The 25,307-nt window shown below is 32.7% G+C and overlaps 3 protein-coding genes across 6 annotated transcripts in view; 2 read left to right on the top strand and 1 right to left on the bottom strand.

The window, feature by feature from the left end:
* Positions 1-14,020, top strand: part of LOC109807790 (zinc finger FYVE domain protein) — a 33,960-nt gene extending 19,940 nt beyond the window's left edge. For all 4 annotated transcript variants that reach the window (XM_020370423.3, XM_020370424.3, XM_020370427.3 and 1 more), the window contains 15 exons: positions 1,629-2,117; positions 2,376-2,537; positions 2,721-3,050; positions 3,143-3,225; positions 3,344-3,448; positions 3,965-4,193; positions 4,514-4,882; positions 7,452-7,553; positions 9,671-9,814; positions 10,211-10,299; positions 10,881-10,963; positions 11,072-11,187; positions 12,128-12,213; positions 12,466-12,565; positions 13,312-14,020. In XM_020370423.3, the coding sequence (XP_020226012.2) occupies positions 1,629-2,117; positions 2,376-2,537; positions 2,721-3,050; positions 3,143-3,225; positions 3,344-3,448; positions 3,965-4,193; positions 4,514-4,882; positions 7,452-7,553; positions 9,671-9,814; positions 10,211-10,299; positions 10,881-10,963; positions 11,072-11,187; positions 12,128-12,213; positions 12,466-12,565; positions 13,312-13,377 (2,553 nt within the window). In that variant the 3' untranslated portion in view covers positions 13,378-14,020. The remainder of the gene's footprint in view (positions 1-1,628; positions 2,118-2,375; positions 2,538-2,720; positions 3,051-3,142; positions 3,226-3,343; positions 3,449-3,964; positions 4,194-4,513; positions 4,883-7,451; positions 7,554-9,670; positions 9,815-10,210; positions 10,300-10,880; positions 10,964-11,071; positions 11,188-12,127; positions 12,214-12,465; positions 12,566-13,311) is intronic.
* On the top strand, positions 13,633-22,886 carry KAT3 (potassium channel protein). Its single transcript, XM_083076282.1, has 13 exons — positions 13,633-13,654; positions 14,729-14,894; positions 14,978-15,478; positions 16,435-16,492; positions 16,580-16,897; positions 17,835-18,071; positions 18,193-18,291; positions 18,371-18,403; positions 19,051-19,236; positions 19,468-19,545; positions 21,056-21,122; positions 22,199-22,351; positions 22,648-22,886. Exons 1-13 carry the CDS (start codon positions 13,633-13,635, stop codon positions 22,749-22,751), a joined length of 2,022 nt encoding a protein of 673 aa, XP_082932408.1. The 3' UTR covers positions 22,752-22,886.
* On the bottom strand, positions 18,918-23,624 carry LOC109807462 (polyamine-modulated factor 1-binding protein). Its single transcript, XM_029273062.2, has 4 exons — positions 23,528-23,624; positions 23,190-23,241; positions 22,882-23,040; positions 18,918-19,533 (listed from the first exon to the last, which is right to left on the bottom strand). Exons 1-3 carry the CDS (start codon positions 23,592-23,594, stop codon positions 22,893-22,895), a joined length of 267 nt encoding a protein of 88 aa, XP_029128895.1. The 5' UTR covers positions 23,595-23,624; the 3' UTR covers positions 18,918-19,533; positions 22,882-22,892.
* Between the last annotated feature and the right edge of the window lie 1,683 nt (positions 23,625-25,307).

Genomic DNA, 25,307 nt, shown 5'->3' with positions numbered 1-25,307 from the left:
AACAGCTAATGAGAATATTTAGAGAGCAGGAGTTTGAACAAAATAAAATAGAAAGCAACATAACAAGGTAAAATGCATACAATGATACAAAATATCAATCAGTGAGACTCAAAATGAGGTACTAATAAAAAATTTCCGCTTAAGCTCCTTGAGTTAGCTTGTAAAAGTTCCTTACTTTTATTATTTCTTTACAAATTATAACCTAATTATTTTTTAGGACTTTTATACAAATGTGTTTGGCTATCTTTTACTTATAAGTAAAAATTAAGTTACAATTAACCTGGGCCAAACTGACTCTTAATATGGTTGAAAACCATGCAATCTACTTTCTTCACTGATGTGTCTAATGACCTTCTTTGCACATGTCCAAGTCACCTTAATTGGTTTTCTGTCATATATTCCTCAATTTGTGTGATACCAATATCACCTTGTATACAATTATTTTGAATTCTGTCCCCTTTCTTTTATGGTCACAATCCATCTTAACAAATCACGACTACCAACCTTAAACTTAATTTAAAAATATATAAAAAAAAGAAAAGAGATTATGTATAATTAATTCCCTAGTCTAAATTGGCACTTGATTCACAAGCTTAATATATCCTAATATATTTTTTTAATAACACATGCCATAATTAGTTAGGGCCCAATGTGGCTTCTAGATACTGAGGGTCTTGGACAAAAAAGAAATTGTAACCTAGCAAAACATGCTGATATGTGTTTGAGAGATTGAGAAGACATTATTATGGGTTAACCATTCTGTCACTTATTGAACTTGAAAGTTGAACCTGTTATCCTACACCAGATATTGGCGAAGAATAGAGATATAGGTCATGGGTGTGAAAGATTATTGGAAGTGCATAGAGAACCACTCACCCTGCAATAGAGCGACAAAGAGCATAGGCATAGATCGCATGTGTGAGTGATTATGTCTGGAACACAGAACCACTCATGCTGTTATTGACAGTGGTAAAGAACATTGGTGTAGATTGCAGGTTTGAGAGATTGATTATTAGAGATCCATCTAGAGTGGAGACTGATGAAGAGCAATGAACCATGGCAGACTGAGAGGCAATTGAGAGAGACAAGGTTAGTTTAGGTCAAAACCACTTAGGTCATAGTTTGTGCTGCTCATCTCAAAGTTATGGGTGGCAGCATCTCATGAATATTGGCTATTCCACCGCTTTCATGATCTTCCCAGATAGAATTTGAGAGAAATGAATGAGAGTTCAAATATATATATATATATATATATATATATATATATATATTTATATATTAATGAAGACTCCTAGCAGAACTAAAATACAGTTGTAACTAACTAAAGTTAGTTATAGTGCTGACCTGGCTACAGCTCATGTTACAAAGTGTGATACTACTCTAATATTCCCTAATGATCCCACCAACTCTCATTCTTATGTGGAATGGGACTGGAAGCCACACAAAAAGAATAGAATTGAATGATCCTGTGTGCGAGTGTGCAATTTTTGATAGCTATGATTGGGGAGCACTTAGGATACCCTTGCTTCATGTATGGCTATTTCTTTCTTATAATTTTTATGCAACATTTTCTTTACTCCTTGATTATTTATCTCTCATTCAGTGTAATGTTGCCTGTATTGCTGTAGATATTAAAGGAATTTCCTTCTTTACGAGACAACCATGTAATTACTACATATGCAACTAAGGCTATTGCTGTAAGTATCAGCTCGCCTCCTAGGGAACATCGCATATCTGTTTCAGTATCCAGACCTAAGCAGAAGACAAGATCAGGTGCCCCACAGCGATCATCTTTTACAAGCAGTCTAAGTAACTTACAGAAAGAGGCTCGAAGAGCTTTTTCTTGGGCTCCAAAAAATACCGTGGACAAAAATGCTCCAAAAGATGTTTATAGGAAAAGAAAAAGTTCTGGATTGTCTCCCTCTGACCGAGTTGCTTGGGAAGCAATGACTGGGATACAAGAGGACCGTGTTTCATCTTTTTCAACTGATGGGCAAGAGCGGCTTCCTTCTGTTTCAATTTCTGAGGAATGGATGCTTACAGGTGATCCACTAAAAGATGAAAGCATTCGTTCATCTCACAGATATGAAAGTGCCCCTGACATTACACTATTCAAGGTATAGTAATAAGTTGATCTTTTAGTTGAATATAAAATTGAGAATATACTGCTATTGCTTTGTCACTTTATAGATCATTTTTGCATTTCTAAGCTCTGATATAATTGAAACCATCTGAGTTGGGACTTGGGAGTCACTGGGTGCTGTTAGTGATAATTGAAGCGATTGTAGTTGCTTAATGTCTTCATAGGATATATCTGTATTGTTTTTATGAATCTCATTTTGTTTCTGCTGAATGCTTGGGTTTTCACTCTGTAGGCATTGCTTGCTCTTTGTTCTGATGAATCAGTCTCTGCCAAAATTGCCCTTGACTTGTGCATTAATCAAATGAAGAATGTCTTGAGCTCTCACCATGTGCCTGAAAATGCATCTATGGAAACCATTGGGCGAGCATATCATGCTACAGAAACATTTGTTCAGGTGTTTAATGGGGGAATAGAGTAATTTATTGATTTTAGTTTTTACCATTGGTTAATAATGATCAGTGTTGAGCAATATGTTTATTTTCTTTTTGCAGGTAAGATGACAGCATCATTTTCAATGTCCATCATTCACATTTTTCTTGGAATGTAAAATGCAAATATTCTATTTTTGAATTTGCAGGGTCTACTTTATGCCAAATCCATGCTAAGAAAGCTCACGGGTGGTGGTGAATTGCAAAGTAATTGGGAAAGAAATAGAGATACCGATGACACATCATCTGATGCTGGTAGCTCCAGTGTTGGTAGTCAATCCACAGATGAGCTATCTGAAATCTTGTCACAGACAGATGTCTGGCTTGGTCGTGCAGAGCTTCTCCAAAGCCTTTTGGGATCTGGGATTGCTGCTTCTCTTGATGACATCGCTGATGGAGATTCATCTGCTCGCCTTTGTGACAGGTTGGTTGCAGAGGAACGGTACAGCATGGCTGTGTATACCTGCAGAAAGTGTAAGGTAGACAGATTGCCTGCATATCAATCTTTTACTTACTAGAACTGCTACATTGCACTCATTATGGATTTTTAAAAACGAATTTTTCCCTTTAGATTGATGTCTTCCCAGTGTGGAATGCATGGGGTCATGCATTAATTCGGATGGAGCGCTACGGACATGCACGTGTGAAATTTAAGTATGTTAACCTTTTTTTCGGGTGATAATGCTTTAGCTCAGTCATCATTAAAGCTGTGAATCATTCTTAGTGACAGGACTCGAGTACATATAAATATCATATATCTATTTCATTTCAGGCAAGCCCTTCAGTTGCACAAGGGTGATCCTGGACCTGTGATTTTAGAAATTATTAATACAATTGAGGGTGGTCCGCCAGTTGATGTTTCAGCTGTTCGTTCTATGTAAGATATTATGCTTTTATTCTTGTCTTTTTTTTGGTATAATGTACAAAGGATTTATTGTTATATCAGGTTCAAGAGTCAAGAATGTCTGACATTTGTATTGAATATTTGCATCATTTTTCCTATTCAAATTTATAATTTTATATTCTTTTTTATCTTTTGGTCAAAGTTGTTAAGATAATTAGTTAACAAGATGGCTGGGTAACTGGATTTTGCTGGGTGTGCTCCTAATTTTGCACCTAATTGGGGCTGTCTAGCTTAGATATTTTTGCTAAAGGTTATCTGACTTTTAGTCACAGCCTCATGGGCTTTCTTGTATTCTACTAAAATCCTAAATATGTTTATGTTTTGACTTATGACTGGTAAAGGTGGTATTTCTTTTTAAAGTATTGCTTGTAATTTTTGCTGGGATGATGGGAAAACAAAGGAAACCGATGGGTTAAAAATTGGGAGTGAAGACACCTTTAGATCCTGTGCATTGCACAAAAATAATATTTGGTTATATTTCTGCTTCAGGTATGAACATCTGGCTAAAAGTGCACCCACAATCTTGGATGATTCTCTTTCTGCTGATTCATATCTCAACATCTTATACATGCCATCAACATTTCCCCGTTCAGAGAGGTCAAGACGATCACAAGTGTCTGCTAATAATAATTCTGTGTATAGTCGAGACTTTGAAGATGGTCCTCGGAGTAACCTGGATAATGTTAGATATGCTGAATGTGTTAATTACTTACAAGAGGTGAGCACAACTATTCCTTATTTGCAGATAAATGGCTCATGAATGCTCAGAATTTAACAGTTTGCTTAACCTTTTGTCAACTTAAATAGCTACACATCATTCAGAAAAAATTTCATACATTTTTGGGCTTTTGTACCAAGTCTCTATTTTACTGATTTTATTATTTTTTTGTTAAACAAAAACTAAAAGGTTTGTACTCTAATTTATGTTTGTTATATATGTATTTTTATTGTATAATTTTAGTACATTTAGAATGCTTTCTAACCTTTTCAATTTGCTTGCAACTTTTGCATTTCCTATTTGTTGCTTTAATTTTGCAGTATGCACGCCAGCATTTGCTTGGTTTTATGTTTAGGCATGGTCACTACCATGACGCTTGCTTTTTGTTCTTTCCTCCTGATGCTGTCCCTCCACCACCACAACCACAACCATCAATCATGAGTGGAGTGTCTTCTTCATCACCTCAAAGACTAGATTCTTTGGCAACTGATTATGGAACAATTGATGATCTGTGTGAATTGTGCATTGGTTATGGTGCTATGCCTATTTTGGAGGAAGTCCTTTCAACTAGAATGTCATCAACTAATTCTGAGGATGCAGTGGTGAATCGGTATACAGTGACAGCCCTTGCACGTATTTGCCTCTATTGTGAAACTCATAAGCATTTCAATTATTTATACAGGTTTCAGGTAACTCTCTACTCAATGAGTCATTATAAATTTGGAAGCTAGGCTAAAATTTTACCTTGGAGTAACCTCTATATCTTTAGAGAGCATTGGGTCTTCCTATTTTTGTCTGGAACACAAACAACAATTTAGAGTGGTATACTTGAATTCTTTGTAGTTTTTTCAGGAAACTCTTGGGTCCTGTAAAGAGTTTCTTATTTTTTTTCAGATGAAAGAGAGGATTTTTATTAATTTGTTTCATGTTGATTACAGAGATACAATTGTCACTAAAACAGGTAACTATGAGAATAAATAAATATAAAAGAAATAAGAAAAAGATCATATCAAATCTCCTAAGATATTTTTATTTACAACACTTTCCTTTTAAATTTTTGGGATACTTGGTTAATTTTAGGAGAAGTCCTTGTCAATGCTAATTAAATTTTTCTTCTGTCCCATTATTCAAAACACACTGGATAACCAGTGTTCAGCCCAAGAGTGTAAAACACGTTCAATAATTTGTAGAAATATAATAAGCATTAAACTGATTTCTATCTGATTCTGACCAATTTTTCTAAACACTGTCTTGGCCAGCTTGAGAACCTCTAGTTCTTTTTCAGTTTGACAGTGAGTCCATCCCTAAGCCTGCAAAGATAGGAGACTTCTTAGGATATGTCTGTTAAACTCCAACGGAATACACCACAACAATTCATAAAAAATGCATAAACACTTGGTCTCCACAATAACTTCCCGTATTACTCCCTATTACACAACCTTACCCCAGTGAGCAAATAGGTTACTTGTTCACCAGATCAAGACACAAATCAGTAACCTTATCTTTGTGCCATAACTAATCCTATTAGCTACTATAAAAACAATTATCTGGAAAACAATGATATAACCTGATATTCTCCTAGAAGTCTCATTCTGGATATTAGCAGTTTCTAGGAGATGCGGAGGCAAATGAACAGAAATTGTTAAACTTGAGCTATGCAATATTGACATGTTCAAAGGCAGTGCTTTTATGGGGCCTTTAATATGCAATGCATGAAGTTAGTGGTGTTAATCCCTATACAATTAGACTACCATTGACCAAATACAAAACTCAACATTTGAGAGGACTTTGAAATCTTAATTTCCAAATGGGGCTGGTAAATTGGAACATCTCTACCAACAATAACAATAGCCGTATCTCACTAGGTGAGGTCGGCTACATGGACCACATTACACCATTGAACTCGATTAAGAACCAAATTTGTAGGGATATTATTGACCGTTATATCCCTTTAAATAATTTCCTTCAATGGGAATATCTTTACCAAGAAGGGAAATCTAGAGAGGGAGTTTAACAAATAAAGATACGCAGTTCAAATTAGCTGCATCTTCTATCTCCACCCTTTCGTCGAATTGATGCTTGGAACCAAGTTTAAGATCATTATTCAACCATTAGTTAGTCCAATATTGTTAGTAGTCCTTCTCCTTTGAGCATTTATTTAATGTTGGTTATTAGTTTGCTACGTAGTCACCACCATTACTTTTATATCATTAGGTCATTATTGGACCACTCACAAATGTCCAATATTGCAAACTTGATGCTCAAGATCTCTAATCCCCAACATCAAATGTGTATGTTGAAGATGTCACATTGATTAGTGATATGACCAAAATAGTATGTATAATATTCTCAAATATCTTTTTCAATCGATGGAAAGCCCAATGATTAGAAGATCTTCAAGGATTAAAAATAATAATTTGAAGAGCCCAATGAGCTCAATACCAAATATTAGAGATGCTACAGTGGGCTGGACTTTATTTGGGTGGTTTACTTGGCTTTTGGGCTTAAAGGTTATTTAAGCCTATTTTCTTATTTTTATTGTAATTAAATAAGTTCAGGTGGTTTTTCATATTGTCTAGGTTAGTTTTGAGTGCTTTTAGGCTTCCTAGTGAAAAATAAATCTTAGTGGGATTTTATTGCCTATTGGAGCTTAGTGGAAATTTACTACATGTAAGTGATAAGTTGCTTATCTTAGCTTATAAATAGGAGTATCTTGTAAGCATCCAAATGAGATTTGAATATTAATCATATTTTGAGTTTTTCACTATGAGAGCTTTTTCCTTTGTTCTTGGATAAGAACTTGATAGTATTGGTTCTACCGGCAGGTCACGGTTAGGGTCACACTTCTTTATTTTGATAACTTCGGTTCTACTGGCGGGTCGCGGTTAGAGTGAAGTTCCTTTATTTTCTTTACCTGTTTTCAAGAGGATCCTACGTTATAGAAATTGTATCATGTATGTTGGAGATGTCACATTGATTAGTGATTTGACCAAAATAGTATGTATAAGTGGTGGAGAACCCATACCGCATACGATAGCATTTGGATTTAGTTAGGTCCAATCCTAAATTCTTAGCAAATAGCATAAAAAAAATCCATTGTAAATCATAATTACTTTGCTTGTGGTACTTTTTATTCCCTGCATGGAACAACATTTTTCATAACCACAATCAACAGGCTTTAATATAATGTGTTATAACATTTAATTTAAAATTTTCTGTTAGATATATTTTTAGTTTTTAATGATCTACAATATCCAGGTAATTAAAAAGGATCATGTTGCTGCTGGACTCTGTTGCATTCAGTTGTTCGTGAATTCTTCTTCTCAAGACGAAGCCATTAGACATTTGGAACATGCCAAGGTATGTCCATAATTTGATTAAAAAAAGGGAGGAAAGGTGCATGGCAACTTTTAAGCACACTATAGGCATTTGTGCTTATTTTTTAATTGAATATATCACTAACAATTGACTTACTTTTCTAAACCAATTTTTTTTTCTTTTCAAGTTGCATTCTTATTACAGCATGTGTGTTTTTCTTCTCTGTATGTTCTGTTTTGAGCACCTTGTTACAAGAAAAAAAAGGTCTCAAGATAAAAGGTCTGTTTGAATAAACTTCTCTTTGAGCACTTGGAGAAGGAAAAAAAAAAAAGAAATAAGTTTTTTCAAAAGCTAAAATTGTATAAGTTTTCTTAGATTAGCTCCTTCAAAAGCTAATTATTAACTTATGGAGAAACTTATTTTACTTTTCCTTCTAATTTTTTCTCCTACAAGTGCTTATGGAGAAACTTATTTGAATAGTCTCTGAGAAGACAAAAGGCTATAGTTTTGGACATAAATTGGAATGTTGGTTCATTGAAGATACACTTAGCTAATCCAGCTTGTTATTTATATCATAGTAGTCAATAGTGGCCGTGATAGTGGCAGAGCGGCTCCATATCACTACTGGAACCTTGGAGTGGAGCAGTTCCATGTAGTGGCTGGAGTGGGCACAATCGCGGCAGAGTGGAGTGGCAGAAATTGTGGTCCGTCGCGGTTTAAAAAAAATCGAAAAAATACCTCATTAAATTTTTTTGCCTTTTTATTCGGATTCTCCCTCCAATTTGTTTGCCCTAAAGTTCGTAAGTCCCTTTTCCTTCCCTGATGGCCGACGTAACTCTCTTATCCCTTACTTGCTTGAACAATTTGCTTCATCTTCTCTAACAACTCTCTCTATCGACATTCCCGTGATTTGCTTCATCTTCTTTGATGAATCTCTCTCCATTCATCAGCATTTTTTTCTTTGTTCTTTTTTTTTTCTCTCTCGTCTTCTCGTTTTTTTCTCTTCTCCGACATTCCTGTGATTTTCTTCTTTTTTTTTCCTGTTTGCTTCTTTTTTCTGTACCTTTTCTTTCTCTTTTTTCTTTATTTTTCGTTTTTTACACTAAGAGACAAACACAAATGAAGGCGGCACCAACAATTGCATCTACATCCAGGAAAGAAAAAGGAAAAAAAGTGATGGAAGTGGAAGAAGAGGATTTAGATGAAGATGAAGTAGAGGAAGAATATAATTTTGATACTAGTGGGAGTGATGAATTTCAAGGAGGGGAAGACTTTAATCTTGACAAGGAAGAAGATTGAATTTTAATGTTTACTTTTTTAGTTACTTAGAACTTTAACACTTTTTTTGAGTAGTACGAAACTTTTATTATTAAAAATGATTAATGCACGAATTTATTGTTTTTTTTTCTTTTAGCTTTTATACATATTATTAATTATTTAATATATATTAATATGATATTAAAAAATAGTGGTCATCCCGCTATCGGCTATCCGCAATCACGCTATCTCACTTTTGGGGTAAGCCGCTTCGCTATCCGGAATTGACTACTATGATTTATATAACTATTTGTTGCTGATATAAATGGAGGTTGAGTTGATTTGATGTGCCAATATGGACTGACCAACTAAAAAACCATTCCTATTAAATTGAAATGTTGACTAAATATGCCCTGCTTTTAAAATTTGAGTAAATTGATTGGTGAAGGTCCCATGAACCAAAATACTAGAGCTTCCCCTCTCATGAGTGAATATTTTGTAGTATCCTAATTAAACCACATACCTTTCTTGGTATATCCAGTTAGTAGATAGGAACTTAAGTCAAAACATTCTGGAAATACAAAGATAGTGATTAAATCATTAGTGCTACCAGATTACCATGAAATGTTAAAGTAAACAATGGCCAAAAGAGCAAACTGTAGGACTTTTAGAAGAAAGGGCAAGCTTTTTCATCCGTGACAACCTTCTCAATTGACTTGCAAAATTAAAATAAGCCTTCAACTGACATCCTCATATCCTTGTACTTGTGCATTTATTAAAAAAACAAAGCAACGAATCATAAAAAGACATTTAACTACACTTATTATATCGATCATCATAATCTTGTTTAACTTGTGTTATTCTTTTTTAATAATTCTGTCTCTTTTTGCTTATTGATATAGATGCACTTTGATGAAGGATTGTCTGCAAGGCACAAAGGTGCGGAATCTACTAAGCTTGTCACAAAAGGTCTTAGAGGAAAAAGTGCCTCTGAAAAACTTACAGAAGAAGGTCTCGTTAAGTTTTCTGCTCGGGTATCAATCCAGGTAATTGGATATACCCAAACCCAAACCAATATTGAAATCAATGGTTTAATAATTAATTTCTAAGAACAAGTGTGGCAAGCCAGTATTGCTACATAATGACATTAGAGACTTCCTTTGACTATAAGGTGATGGACATTATTATGCCTTTGAAAGAACATGCAAATACATGTGACTGCTTAGTTGTGTTCACATTTTTGTTGGGAAGCTTTGATTTGACAAGGCATCATCTCTCACTAATAAAAATTTCCATGGAATGTATGCTTCTTTGTTTTGAACTTCTCAAATAATCCTCTTTAACTTTTATATTTTCTGTTGTTTCATATATTTTCATTAAGAGCTCTTTTTTTTTTTTTTTTTTGAAATCCTAAGTTTATGCAGATTTGTTGTATTTTGTAGGTTGAAGTTGTTAAATCCTTTAATGACTCAGAAGGACCACAGTGGAAACACTCACTTTTTGGGAATCCAAATGATCCAGAAACTTTTAGGTTTGTTTAATTTTTAATTTGACCATCCATTTCTTTCATGGAATTAGTTTGATATCCACTTAAAATTCACAGTAGAATTTTTTGGGACAATTTTTTACAGCTTCAAAAGATAAAGTTTCCTGAAATTTTCGAACCATTTTTTGGGTACTTCAAACAGAGTATTATGAACCAACTATCCTAAAAGCTTGAGTATCTGGGTGAAAACACATAATATCTTTTGATGTTTAACATGCCCCCTCACAAGAACTGTTTGGAGTTGTAGTGTGGACAATAGGTCCACCCTACCTTGTGCTGAAATTAACTTATTATTTAGAAGAATGGTGGTGACAAGTGTTAAACTCATGAGTCATGACCACCATGGGGGTGATAATTTTACGGTCAACTATCATTATATTTCTCTTAATGACTGCGGATGTTAGCTGTTCATATTGCATGCATTCAAATGTTTTGATAAGTCATTTGGATTTCTCCACTGTCCATTTTTCATGTATTCAAATATTTTTCTATATGACGTCCGTAGTATTTCACAGTTTTATCCGATGACAATTAATAAAATGCTCGTGATGTTTTTAAAATTTCAGACGAAGGTGTAAAATTGCAGAGATTCTTGTTGAGAAGAATTTTGATTTGGCATTCCAATTGATCTATGAATTTAATCTTCCTGGTAATAGTGATTTTCCTCTTTACAATCTGGTTTGTTGTCTTATATTTTTTTTAGCTCCACAAAGAGTTGTCAGCATACTTAGCTAGGTCTTTTAATTATATCATGCAGCTGTTGATATATATGCTGGTGTTGCTGCATCTCTTGCTGAGAGAAAAAGAGGCAGCCAATTGACTGAATTCTTTAGGAACATCAAGGGCACAATAGATGATGATGACTGGGATCAGGTAATCTAATAAAATTTTCTTTTTTTCTCTTCTACTCGAAAATAGTTTTTTTCTTCTTTATATTCAATTTGATGTAACGAGGCTCAAAAATTAAATGACTAGAGCTCTATTAGAATGTATTTGACTCTACAAGCTTTATAGAATAGATGGGAAGACAATGTTAGTTGTAACAGTAATCAGTGTGCATGAGATGTACTGTAACCAATAGCTTAATGATAGAGACAGTTACACTTCACAAAATTGAGAATGCACTTGGAAGTTTGAGGAAAAATCTTAAAAGAATGTTGCTGCTAGTTTGTAGTTGACTGAGAAGTAGGCATGCACTTGGCAGGTGTTATTGGATTCCGGAAAACCCACAGGAAACCCGTCATTCTTTTTTTTTTTTACAATTTCAATTTACTTGTACATTTTTAAATGAATTATATATTAAATTATTACTTATATTTTAATTCAAACAATATATTAAATTAATAAATATTAAAAATTTACAAATTAAATTATATTTTTAAGTCAAATGTATAATTTAATTTGTAAATTTTTATGTTTATTATTTAATTATTACTTCTTTCATCTTATTTCCATCTTCGTCTTCTTTTTTATCCTCTCATTAACCAAGAGCCCTTCTCTACTGTTAGGCCTATCTTTGTGTTTGTCTTCCCCTGTAAATGTGTCAATGGTCCATTACACCACTAGTTTTTATATTGCTTTAATTTATTTTTTTTAATGGTAAAACTTGACTCTATAAACTAGCTTCAAAGAGCTTGTGGCATATATTGTCAAAACAGGTAAGGAAATTAAAACGTGCCTTTTCTAACCACTTGAGTTTAATGGTTTATTATTGGTGATTCTTGGTCCTGTTATAGGGGGTTGGGGGGAGTCTATATGTTGTAACAGTGAACTTATCTTTTAAAAAATATTTTCAACGTTTTGAACGATGCAGGTCTTAGGTGCTGCAATAAATGTATATGCCAATAAGCATAAAGAGCGCCCAGACCGTCTGATAGACATGTTAACTAGTAGCCACAGGTGAGGGCTTTTGTCTATTTTTCTTCATGCACTTTTAATTTTGTTGTTATTTTTATATATCATTATTCATAAGTTTAGGTACAAATATTTGGATATCTTATATCTGTTGCCATTTTTCAAGAGTATTAGACAATCAGTATGTAGCTATACTCATCTCAATACCTTATGCCATGTGCCCTCCACAGGTTTTTCTTTGCAGTTATTCAGAAACCATTGTAACATGTTTATTTTATTTTTGATTTGGGCATGCAGGAAGGTTCTTGCTTGTGTAGTTTGTGGTCGTTTAAAAAGTGCATTTCAAATTGCTTCACGGAGTGGAAGTGTGGCCGATGTTCAATATGTTGCTCATCAGGTTAACTTTCTATCAATTTTAGCCTCCACATTTGGTGTGTGTATATGTGTGTGTGTAGCTAAGTTGAAAGCCCTATATATTCTAAACGCACTGCTTCAAACTAGGGGATCGTTTATCTTTCTAATGATAACAAATCTGGTACCCAGGTTTGGGTTAATAAATATCTAAAAGCCTTTTTCTGGAGGGAGGTGGGGGCAATTCAAGACGAACTTATTTATCTGTACAAAATGAATAGAATTCCTTTTAACTCAGAAAAAAAAAAAAAGTGGTCTGCATTTTACATCAAAAATGATAAATATGGTGTGGGTTATACCGTTATATGTTATTTGATCTCTATGAGTTGTACTACTCTTGTACTACACCTGTTAGAGGTGACACACAAATGGATTGGAAAACAAACTATCCATTCGAATACATTTTAAAAAATCCAATTCATATGATTCATTAAAAAAAAAACCATCCATTAACAGTTTTTTTATGGTTGGATCCATCCATGAAAATATTGTTTAAATAATTAAATAATTCTTATTTTTGAAATATTCTCTTTTTCTCTCCTCTATTTTCTCTCACTCTCTTATCTTTATCTTTTGGCTATCCACACAATTAGTATATTAAATGGATTTTCTTTTTCTCATTCGAAAGCTTGACCTAGCGTTAACTATCACTACCGCATTCATGGCTTGTAGACATGTACTTTTTGCTAATAATATGTTCAATTTTGCTTAACTTAATCATCCTTCTTGCAGGCACTACATGCAAATGCACTTCCAGTGCTTGATATGTGTAAGCAATGGTTGGCTCAATACATGTGATTTATTGCTAGCAGCTGAATCTTATTGTCCAAAGTGCATCTTTTGGTCTATTAATGCACCAGATGTCTAAAATGCTGAATTAGTTCATAGCCATTTCTCAAGAGAAGCGGAACCAAAGCAATGGGAATCAAGTATTTGTTGTAAAAACCAAGAGATCTCTATTTTGTTTCAGTGATTTCTCGGTTCCTGGATTTGTTGAAGTGGGTTTCTTGATCCTGAGATATATTCAAACATCCAAGTTTGTCCAACACATGTATGGTACTGCTACCGTTGCCAGGTTTGGAAGATTGGTGGAGATAAATCATCACATGGCTGCGCAGAAATTGATGCAATTTTATCCTTGAATCTCATGCAAACACTGAATTTAGGACCGTCTGAATGTCAACGATGATACATGAAGTTCTTATGCACTCAATGGAATTGGCCATTTTTGAGCCAGCGAAGTATTGGAGAAGAGAAGTCATACAATTTTTAGCATTATGTGGATGTTTTAGAGTATAATATTTGTACATGAATTTTGAGCGTTTGTATCTAAGTTGTTGTACAGATGTCATTAATTTAATTTTATGAGTGTGTCTGTCACTCGATAAATCATAGGATATAGATCAACGATATAATCAAAAGGTGGATCACATTTGCCTGATCTGTCGATTCAATTAGATTTTATCTTTGTTGTTTGGTTACTAAATCGTGAAACAAATTACGTGGAAATTGGAAGAGCTGAATCACCCATTAAATAAAATTGTTAATCTTACATTTCATAATTCAAAATTAAATGAAGTATAAATTTTTGTTTCATATAGTTATGGAGCAGAAGTAAGCACCATTTTTTTCTTCAATATATTATAGTCCAAGATATAGTTATTCAGATAATGGAATTAAAAAATCATTATTTTATTAGAGGATAAAAATCTGTTAACATGGTCTGTTTGGTTTTATAAACATTCTTAAATAACGGATGATTATTACAAAAGATTAGTTTTTGCTCAAATTATAGTTGATTTATTTCGATAGAAAACCAAACATGCAGAGGGTTTTTGTTCTGTTCTGCATATTGACAAATCCTTGGATCACCTGCATCTTTTGCCTCTACATACAAAGTCATCGTTGTCCGTAATTGTCATTAATTTATATTTTATATAATTAAGAGTCTGAAAACTTCCTGCCACCTCCCCCATATAATATTATTTTAATGCCCACGGAGACTCAACAAGAAACTAACATGTTATTCGATTAAGAAGCCAAAGGCTTGCCTAGTGCACAAGTGCAATTACTATACGCAAATACGTTGATAACAAGAAGTAATGATCTTTCTCTCTCTCTGAAGAAGCCATTTTGTCAGACCTCTGAGAATCAAGAAAGTCCGTGCTATCTCTAGTTAGAAGACGTTCAAGTGGCGAAATAAGGAACTTGACCTCGGTTTATAGTAGCCTCTTTGCATTTGGCACCATCATTGATGATGAAGGTTACTCGAACCTAAGAAAATATGTCATTGCTCCCTATGACCGTAGATATCAGTATGTATTTAATTTCCTTCACACAATTAGTTATTTGAATTGATTTGTTTATGCATTAATATACTGGGATTTGTCATATATAGATTGTGGCAAACGTTCCTGGTGGCATTGGTAGTGTACTCTGCATGGGCATCTCCATTCGAGCTAGCTTTCAGAGAACTGTTGGTTGGGTCGCTGTTGCCCGTTGATCTCCTTGTCGATACCTTTTTCGCGGTTGACATAATCCTTACTTTCTTTGTGGCTTACTTAGATACATCAACTTATCTCCTCGTTGACGACCATAAGAAGATTGCTCTCAGGTGCATATGCCATGTGCTTCACGCATGCACGCGGGAAATCTTTATTATTTTACTGTCCTTACTCTTGATTTATAGTGAACTGCATTTGTTTTTATCCAAGTTTTTGCGTTTGCACCTCAACAGGTACGTCAAAAAGTTACACTTCACCATGGATCTGGCCTCCACTCTGCCATTTGAGCAGATACACCAGATTCTGACGGGTAAACCAAACAAAAGCGAAGTCTTTGGTTTCCTAATTATGCTTAGACTCTGGCGATTGAGGCGTGTTAGCGAACTCTTCGCGAGGTACATTCACAAACAAAAGAGTGAGAACAGAACGAAACAAGCAACTAACGAAAATCCAAACGCACTTACGCACTCAAATAATATACCTTTTCCTTGTTAAGGGTGTAAACTACGAAGATATATAGACACATAGTAAATTACAAAATCGAGAACATACCATAGGGGCAAGACCAGTTCATTTTATTTTATTTTTTTAAGAAATTCCTGCTCCATCTCCCCAGCCCTCTTAACTACTCAAATCATGGTTCAGACCAGTTCACTAAAGTGTGCGACTTAATTTTTAAATTTTGAGAAAGATATTTATATTATAATTTAAGACGAAATATGTAAAAAGCTTAAAATTGTCGTATTCATGTTTGACGAGTTATTATTATTACTAACTTAAGCTATCATACGTTTTCTGATAAAAAAAATTAAAATCTTTTTTAAAGTTTAATTTAACCTTTTTAAAGTATAAATACAAACTACCAAGATAAACTTAGTGATCGAGTATTAGAATAATATTAGCTACCCTAAATTCAAACTTTTATTAACGTTATTACAATTCTAATGGATTAAAAAAATAATAAAACTCTTTCAATACCTATTATTTTTATCTTTTTCTTTCTATCATATTATATTATATATTACATCAATACTTATATAGCGTCTGCTGTTCACAAATATTTTTCCCTTTCCTATTTCTTGATTTACACTCTTGAAAATTACCAAATTAATTATTAAGAAAATTATGCACTGACAGCTCATATTATTTAATACTTAGGAAAAAAAGTATATATATAATAAATAATATAATATGATCAACATAGAGAAGGAAAAAATAAATGATGTGAAATGAAGATGAGAGTGTGCATATGTCATTGTTAAATAATTAATTATCAATAAGCAAATAAAAAGGAATGGCTTTTATGATCAGGTTTTCCTATTTGTTACTGAAAACGGAAGCTGTTTTCCAGGCTAGAAAAAGACATACGAATTAACTATTCGACAGCAAGATTTTGCAAACTTATTTGCGTGAGTAAACTACTAAATCTTGTGTTTGAGTATAGATTCAATTAAGATGTAATTACCAAATTAGCTAACGCAAGTTTGTTCATGCAGGTTACGCTATTTGCAGTGCACTTCGCAGGCTGCATGTATTTTTGGTTGGCTGTCCAGCACAAAACACCGAAAAACACATGGATAGGGAACAAAACAGAGGATTTCAAAGATTTGAGCATCGGGTTGGGTTACACTTATTCCATGTACTGGTCTGTTTCAACCCTTACCACTGTTGGCTATGGAGATTTTTATGCAGTGAATTTAACGGAGAAGCTTTTCAGTATTTTATACATGCTGTTTAACATCGGCCTCGCTGCATATATAATCGGAAACATGACAATTCTGTTGGTTCATAGCTCTGTCCAAACACTTGACATGGTAAATTTTATGAGGATTTCCATGGTCGTTTAACTTAGCATTACATTGGATAACACTAGTAACTAGCATAGCATATCAACCTAACAGAACAAACTTTTGAGCCCTATGGAAGGGAATTATAATAATTAAAAAAACACGTTTCCAAGAAGTTTAAGGAAGAAAACACATAATGACATTAAGCTATAATTGCACGGAATATTTATATACTTTAGTTAGTTGACATCAGACATTCTCCCATTGAGAATTATCTAAGGCCAGCTTTCCTCACATGCCAAAATGGCTTGTACTAAAAAAAACTAATTTAAGTTTGGTTTATCTTATTTTTAAGAATTAATGAATTATTTCTACCAATCTCTTAGAATTTTATTTTGAAAAGTAAGCGATTACTTCTTTGAATTTTATTTGAACCAAATACTTTATTCTAGCAAAAGAGAAAAATTGTGAAATCCCCAAAACTTTGCTACAACTATACTAGAAAGTAGAAACTTAAAGACATGTTTGGTTATAGTAGTGGCAAGGTGGGAAAGTTGAAAAACAAATAAATGAAAAATGTGGAGTTATAAGGTTGGTATGGTGGTTTGAGGGGAGGAACATAAGGTTGGAGTGATAAGAAGGGTGTGAGTTTGAATCTTCTCACTAACATAACTAACAATTAACATTTGCTGATAAAAAAAATGAGAAATGCTTCTAGATATATTTAGTATTTACCTCCTCCCATTCCCAGTTTTATATTTTCAATGTTATCAAGGTTATCAAATGGGACTAAGGAAAACTGTAAACAGCTTGCTCTCTTAACCCAGCCAAAATTGGTCAAGAATTTAATAGAAAAGTTCCTGAATTTGGAAAATATACCCTCAATGATGCACTTCTGGTCCTAAAAACTCTAATCCGAGTGGCTATACCAAAAACTAATACGTTTCCCCTCCTGGCTTCACAGAGGAGTGCCTTCAACAAAATATTACGATATGCAAACAAAAATAGACTCCCGGAAGGCTTAAAGGAGCAAATGTTGGCACACATGCAATTGAAGTTTAAGACTGCAGAGTTACAGCAAGAAGTGCTACAAGACCTACCTAAAACAATAAGATCCAGCATTGCTCGGCATCTTTTCCAAAATATAGTTGAAACAACATATTTATTTAAAGGAGTCTCTGATGATTTTATCACCCATCTGGTAAAGCCTTTTTCTTTTCTTTTATTTTCTTTTCTATTTCTCTTTTAGGTGGCGACTGAATAAATTCTAAGCATCTCAACGGTAACTAAAAATCAAATAATGAGCTTATGAGCCTAAACAGGTGTCAGAAATGAAAGCAGAATACTACCCATCTAAGGTTGACATTATCTTGCAAAATGAGATGCCAACATATCTCTACATTTTGGTATCTGGATCACTGGTAAACATCCATATGTTATTCAAATCCTACCTTTATACAAGGCTTAACAAGCTAACTTATTGAAGTATTCTAACCACAGGATGTGTTGATTTACAAGAATGGGTCCGAACAGGTAAGATGGATTCCCCCAAACAATTAATTTCAGGGTATAAGTTACATATTAAAAAAAAGTTAAGTGGTAATAACTCCTAGATACCTAGTGATTTGGAAAGAGTAATGCATAAACCACTACAAAGTATCATGCGGGAGAAAATGGTTTAAAGAGGAAATAAAGATCAAATATTAATCTCATTTGGACTGAAGATCCAGAATTGTAATTTGAATCTGAAATCAGGGAATCCTTGTGTTTAGTATTAGACGTTAGAACATCTGAACTGTAGAGAATTGAAGCATGCATGACATTGACAACCAATGTGCTAGCCTGAGGTAGAAATCATTTTGGAAAATCAAGTTTTCTTTACAGAGTGGAGAGCTTTTTCAATCTTCAAGCTCTTCCCGGTAACCTGCCGAAGCAAGCACATAAAACTACGTTTAAACCCTTTACAGAGTCCAAAGAACATCTTCATCAGACACATAAATGGAACAGGTGGTTGAAATGGGAAATAAGATTATAAGACACTCTAGTGTGCATAGAAACAAGACAAATTTTAAAGTACTAATAAAGAGAAAGAGACAATAATGATTTAAAACAAGTATCTAAGTTTCTAAACTAAAAACAATTCTCACTCTGCTAGATTGAGCTCATAAAAGTTTTTTCAGTTTTTGTTCAAACTTGAATCTGGAGGCATGGCGGGAGAAATAGGCGTGCTGTTTAATATTCCACAACCTTATACAGTGAGAAGTAAGGAGCTCTCCCAGGTCATACGAATCAATCATCATCATTTCAAGCAGATGGTGCAACCATTTAGTGACGATGGGAATACAATCATCTACAACCTTATTCAGGTTTGAAAGTTCACTCATACATAAAGATAGACAAAGAGGAAGCCATACACACATTGTCGTTTGAAAATTAATTTATACACTTCAAATTTGACCAAATATCATTGCGAGCCACAAATTATGACTCTACAACCCTATGTGAATTCCCTTTATCCAAACCTTGTATCGGTATTTCAATTCCCATGTCAACAAGCCCAAACATTTTTAAGCTAATGTTGGTTTTTCCATTCTCAGTATTTGAACGGCCTCAAAGGCAAAGTGCCAGACGAAATGTCTTGTGTAACAGAATTAACGGGTGACCTGCATGATGAGGTATTTCTTTTACCTTCGAATATCAACCACTAAAACTACTGACTGATGTACTGAGAAATATAAAGTTTTATAAATGCGCAAAATAAAATAAAATAAAAGGTTAAATTATACACATGTCCCTAAACTATTTAGAAACTTTTATATAGGTCCCTAAGCTAAGCCAAATTAACTGGATATTTTGATCACGTAAACTTTTCTTAATTGAGTCCCTATAATTTTTAACGGCCAAAAAATTATCTTTTTTCCAGCAGTTTCAAGCCACCAGAAATTAACATCAAGACCTATTTTTTTAAAGTTTAGAGATCCAATTTAAAAAATTTGCGAGTAATTTAACCTAATAAAGGATGCACAGAAATCCTTAAATGTCATTGGGTTGGGGGTATGAGAAAATGATAACTGCCACAAGTACAGAATTCAGCCGGAAAGATTGATCCGCTTTTTTTTTATCTATCATAATTATAAAAGATAGCAACATGATTCAAACATCTTAAAGTATATTACCCCTACCCCAATGACCCACTTTAAACCATGTATATGAGAAAGGGGAAAGTGGATTAAGGACCACAGAAGCAAAACCTACAAAAAAAAAAAAAAAAAATTTACCCTCGAATACCCTCCCTGTCTTTTTCCCAAACAGGACCTTAAGGTTACCTGAATAGATAATCGTTTTCTTCAAATTGAACGCATGTACCGTGGAGATAAATGTTAACATAATTAGATGATTCGATTATATTATGTCATGATTCATGAACTAAGTCAATTAACTCGATAACTCCTGCAAAAGCTTGTGTTGTAAGGTGAAAGCACAAGAACTGTGTTATATCACATACAAAGATCAGCAAATAACTAAATAAAGAATAACTAATTATCTAGTTTACGCTCCAGAAAATAGATTTTATGGCACAGACAAATAAATCTATTATAATTTTGGCCACACATGAACACATGAGAAATACTAGTAACATTTTTTAAAATACCCTGTCCATCACATTATTTATTACCGAGTGAATTTTGTATAGGTCTATCTAAACAGTAAAGGATGTGTGTATCTGGGACTAGCATTCCTTATGTATATATATATATAGAGAGAGGATCAATAATTTTATATTAAATTTGACTTTTTGAAAATCTAACCGTTAGATTGAAAGTTCATATCTCTTAGATCATATATATCAAATTTTATATTAATCTAAGATGATTTGATACTTCATTCTCATAAAATAAAATTGACGTAATATATACATTTTAAAATATACTAAAATATGAACACTTTAATTACCTTCAAGTTGTTCAATTTTAACAAAATTTGACATATATGATCTAAGAGATATGAACTTTCAATCTAACGGTTAGATTTTCAAAATTCACATTTAATATAAAGTTATTGAGCGGTATAACACTTAGTAAAAATTACATCGATATTGTTTGAACCCTCCTTTTATATATATATATATATATATATATATATATATGAATTGCTTAATATATGACGAACTCAGATTTTTTGCAGCATCTAACCCAAATTGAGGGTACACACTACGAAGGTTCAAGATATCAAGAAAATCCGTATAATGAAGGTAACCTTAATTCTATGTCATGTATTAAAGCATAAGCGGTATAAATTTTTGTTAAGTATCACGCACTAAGCAAGATTGTACCTATCCTATTGGTAGGCACGAGAATAGGTCAGACTTTACATATATAGAGTAGGTCTGTTTTGTAAAATTAAAGACTAAAACTAGTTTATAAGCTTGTTCTAACTTGATGTATTAGCCTATTTAAATTATTAATATTAATTAGATGAATAAAATTAATTTTTAAAAATTAATAAAATTATTTTTAAAATATAATTTACTTAATTTTATTAAAAATTAAATTTTAAAAGAAATATAAAAGAAAAATTGAATTATTTTTTATTGAAAAAATAATTCATGTGTAATCATATAAATGTACATTCATATACAAATCGTAAATTTATAAACCTATAATAAAAAAATAATTGTATAAAAAAATATTTTAAATATTAATAATTTTTTTATAAATTTATTTATTTATTTATATCTTTAATAATATATATTATTTTATTATTATATTATATTAATAAATAAACTATCAAGTTTAGCCGACTTTTTTATAAATCTTTTATATAAATAGACTTTTTTAAAAGTTTAAACTTAACATTTTTATTAAATAGATTAAATCAGACATTAAAAAAGTTAGACCATAAATCTTATTTAAGGTTTGTTCTATTCTCATCTCTCCTTCTTAATAACTAGTCTTGGGTCATGAATGAAAACAACATTCCTCCTTCTAACAAACTAGATAAGTTAGTGATTAGTTCTGGTCTTGCATAAATTGTATTTTATCTTACCAAAAAATTAACCAGATAGATCTCGTAACGAATAAACCAACACGGTTACAATATTAATTCAGTTTGACAAACAACTCGAACTCTATATGACAGGAACCTTTTAATACAGAAAGCTTGCCCAGGTTGCTTTCTTCGGTTGCATTGTTTGATCACGTGTCCAAAATTGCTAATGCTAAGGAATTCGTGAATTTTTTTCACAGATATTTTATAAGATTAATGACATTATCTACCTGCTTAACTAAATTAGCCGCATAGGCTCAATGCTCATGATACTCATTGCAGGAAGAACAAGAGATTTCAGTCCACTTTCAAGCTCAGTCTCCATTAGAGTTAAAATCCACGGACATCATCCCAATGAAAACAAAACGGGAAACGAAACAACACAGAAGCTCATACTTCTCCCAAATTCGGCAGAAGATCTTTTGAGAATTGCAGGTATGACTGACTACATTCAACATGCATGCATGCCTCCAAAAGATTCTCAGTGGTTTCATGATTGAGTGACATCGGCAACAGAAAATAACATAATCACAGTATAATCTAAAATCCCTTCTTTGCCTTCATTTCACGCACAGGGCTTATTAATTAAAGCCTTTATATTCAAATAGAAATCTATTGGACAATAACATTATTATGATTTCGCTTTTGTATTCATAGAATTGAATACATAAAGGTAACAACAAATTCAATAGGATAACTAAGTTGATTGGATGTTTGGTTTTTGTTCGCAGAGAACAAATTTGGAAAAAGAAGAAGCAAAATTCTCATGGCTGACGGCTCAGAAGTAGAAGAACTAATCGCGATAAGGGAGAATGACGAGTTATATATCATATAATGATCAAATCAAACAAAGATTAACTAGATGCATCTCTTTTTTATACGTGACCGTTTCAGGTGACAATCTTCTTAACCAAACAAGATTTATATGAATGCAATATATAGAAATGAAATATGTAGAATAATACCGTGGAGCGTTTTACTCTCTGTTGAGCATGTCAAGAACAGCATAAGCAGCTTTTTGAAAGTTATCCCTCTCTTCATCTAAGGCTCTTTTCCTCTCAAGAGCAGAACCTTTACATTTCTCCATCTCCTCCTCTATCACTGAAGAGTTTTGATTGATTTCACTGTAAAAGAGATGCAAATAACCGTTTCAATTACGGATCAAACAATCATTACTAGTTTTGACCTCAAAGCATAACAAATAAACATTAACTGCTCCGAAAACAAATGGAAAATATATTGATATTGATAAATAAGGATGATTAGGTAGTACGTGATCGCCTTAAACATGTTCTCCATGATCTCTTGGACTTCATTTGATAAGTCTGCACGGTTTAGCAGAACAATCAGAATTCAAAGCAAACACGCGATGAGGAAATTCGATAATCAATCGAACCATGCGTTACTTAAATTAGATTACATTACAGACACGCAATCATTTTAGTCCATTACAAGTGGAAGATCGCATCGCGTCACGTGTGATTTGAATAAACAATTAGGTTTAAATTTAATAAATTGCATTTGCAAAGATTGTTAAATCTTAAGTTTCATGAATGCGGAATTGCGGATGAATTATTACTATGGAAGATGGAAGGAACGGTAATGGCTCACCATAGATGAGAGAAGAAAGGTGACTTTCGGGTTCTGCTTCTGGAGGTATTGACTCTGTGGTGGCCATCGATGCTTCGGAGCGAAATGACGAACAATACGCGCGCTTTGCCTCTTTTTGAATTTACGAAATATATATAAGGGTGGAAAAGGAAACTAGTTAGTTTAACACTAGCATTTTACCTTTTTACCCATGATTGCCTTGGGTTTCGTTTTGTTCAGGCCCAGCTTGTATAGTTAGTTCTTCTCAACAGTTTTCTTTCGGCCCATTATACACTATTATGATGACAAAAGCAGAAAGACTTGGACCAATAAGAAGCAAAAAGGCTTCTAAAAGTATAAAAATATATTCCAAGTCCGTAAGGACTTTAGTTTAGTCCTTCCCAATGACTAATATATCGAATAGTTATAAAGGTTATATAACTAGCATTAATGATTTTTTAAAAATTATAACATAATATTTTAATTTAACTGTAATATATTGACAGCATATAATATTACCTAATTAAATACTATAATGTATAATAAGATTGTCAAATATTATCATATATAATATCATTTGTCAATGTATTTATAAAAAAACTAGTTATTTATCAACTATGTTTAACTTTGTTAGTGATTGTTAATTTTTTACTATAATTACTTAAAAAAAAACATGTTTAAAATAGTTTTAATTTATTGAAAATATAAAATTAAATGATAATATATAAAAATTAAACTCAAAATATTTTATATCCTCAAAAAAAACACAAACTTTTAGAAATGGAATTAAAGGGTTTGGTTTTGCTCTTTGTCCTTAACAAATAGCAAGTTATTTCGACCTTCTCCCACTTTTTGAGTCTTTTGTCCATAAGTCACTTATGAGTTACGACTCAAGATAGGAATTAAATATTCTACTTTCCGCCAAATATTTAATTCGAGACTTAAATACCAAAAACAAAATTATATTTCTGACAGATAAATCTGTAGCATTTGGAATAAATTATAATAAATTGCTATATTAATTATTAAACACCAAGATTACTTGAGTGGCATCCTTTGATGTTCACGTGTATTCATAACTAAACCAAAGGAAGTGCCCACGAAACAATACAAATTGGTTTAAAATAATATCGCATTTCATAATTCCCCCTGCCAGAATTTTTGGGTACTTGGGAGCATAGGAAACCTCACATAGACGTTAGAGAAAATGATAGCACCAAAATAATTAACAAATTATAGTAATATTATATACAAGATGATGACGGCAAAAAAATATTTTTTTTCTTTTTAAATTGTTGAAATGGTCGCTAACGCAATATATTAGGATTTATTTCCCGCTATTTACCCTATCTGTCGGGTAAATGTCCAGCACGTTTATGTTTGTTTAAGATCGATATAATGTGGGAGTATTTTTTATTACGGTTTTGTTAATCATTATCTTAAGAAATTAATATAAAAAATTCTAATGCCAAATACCACGTTAATATTATTGATGTATACAATTATCCTTGAACAGAAGTTTAATTAAATTATTTAAAAATTCATAATTTTAAAACGGCCCTAACTATCTGCCTTTCATGAAAATATATAAATGATAGATTTTATTAAACTTGCAAATAATTATTAAAATAGCTCAACTATAAATAACGTACTGCGTAAGATATCTAGGTTGAACCTAAATAATAATAAAATTAAAAAAAAATTAAAAAAAAAAAAAAAAACTAACATTATGTATATGCATGGCACAAATCCATCCATAACTTGTATGTTTCAAATATCATGATTAACTATTATAATTTTT

Source organism: Cajanus cajan, chromosome 6 (assembly GCF_000230855.2).
Source record: "Cajanus cajan strain Asha chromosome 6, NIPB_CcT2T_4, whole genome shotgun sequence".
Lineage (NCBI taxonomy): Eukaryota > Viridiplantae > Streptophyta > Magnoliopsida > Fabales > Fabaceae > Cajanus > Cajanus cajan.
This window is presented reverse-complemented; position numbering and strand designations above follow the sequence as displayed.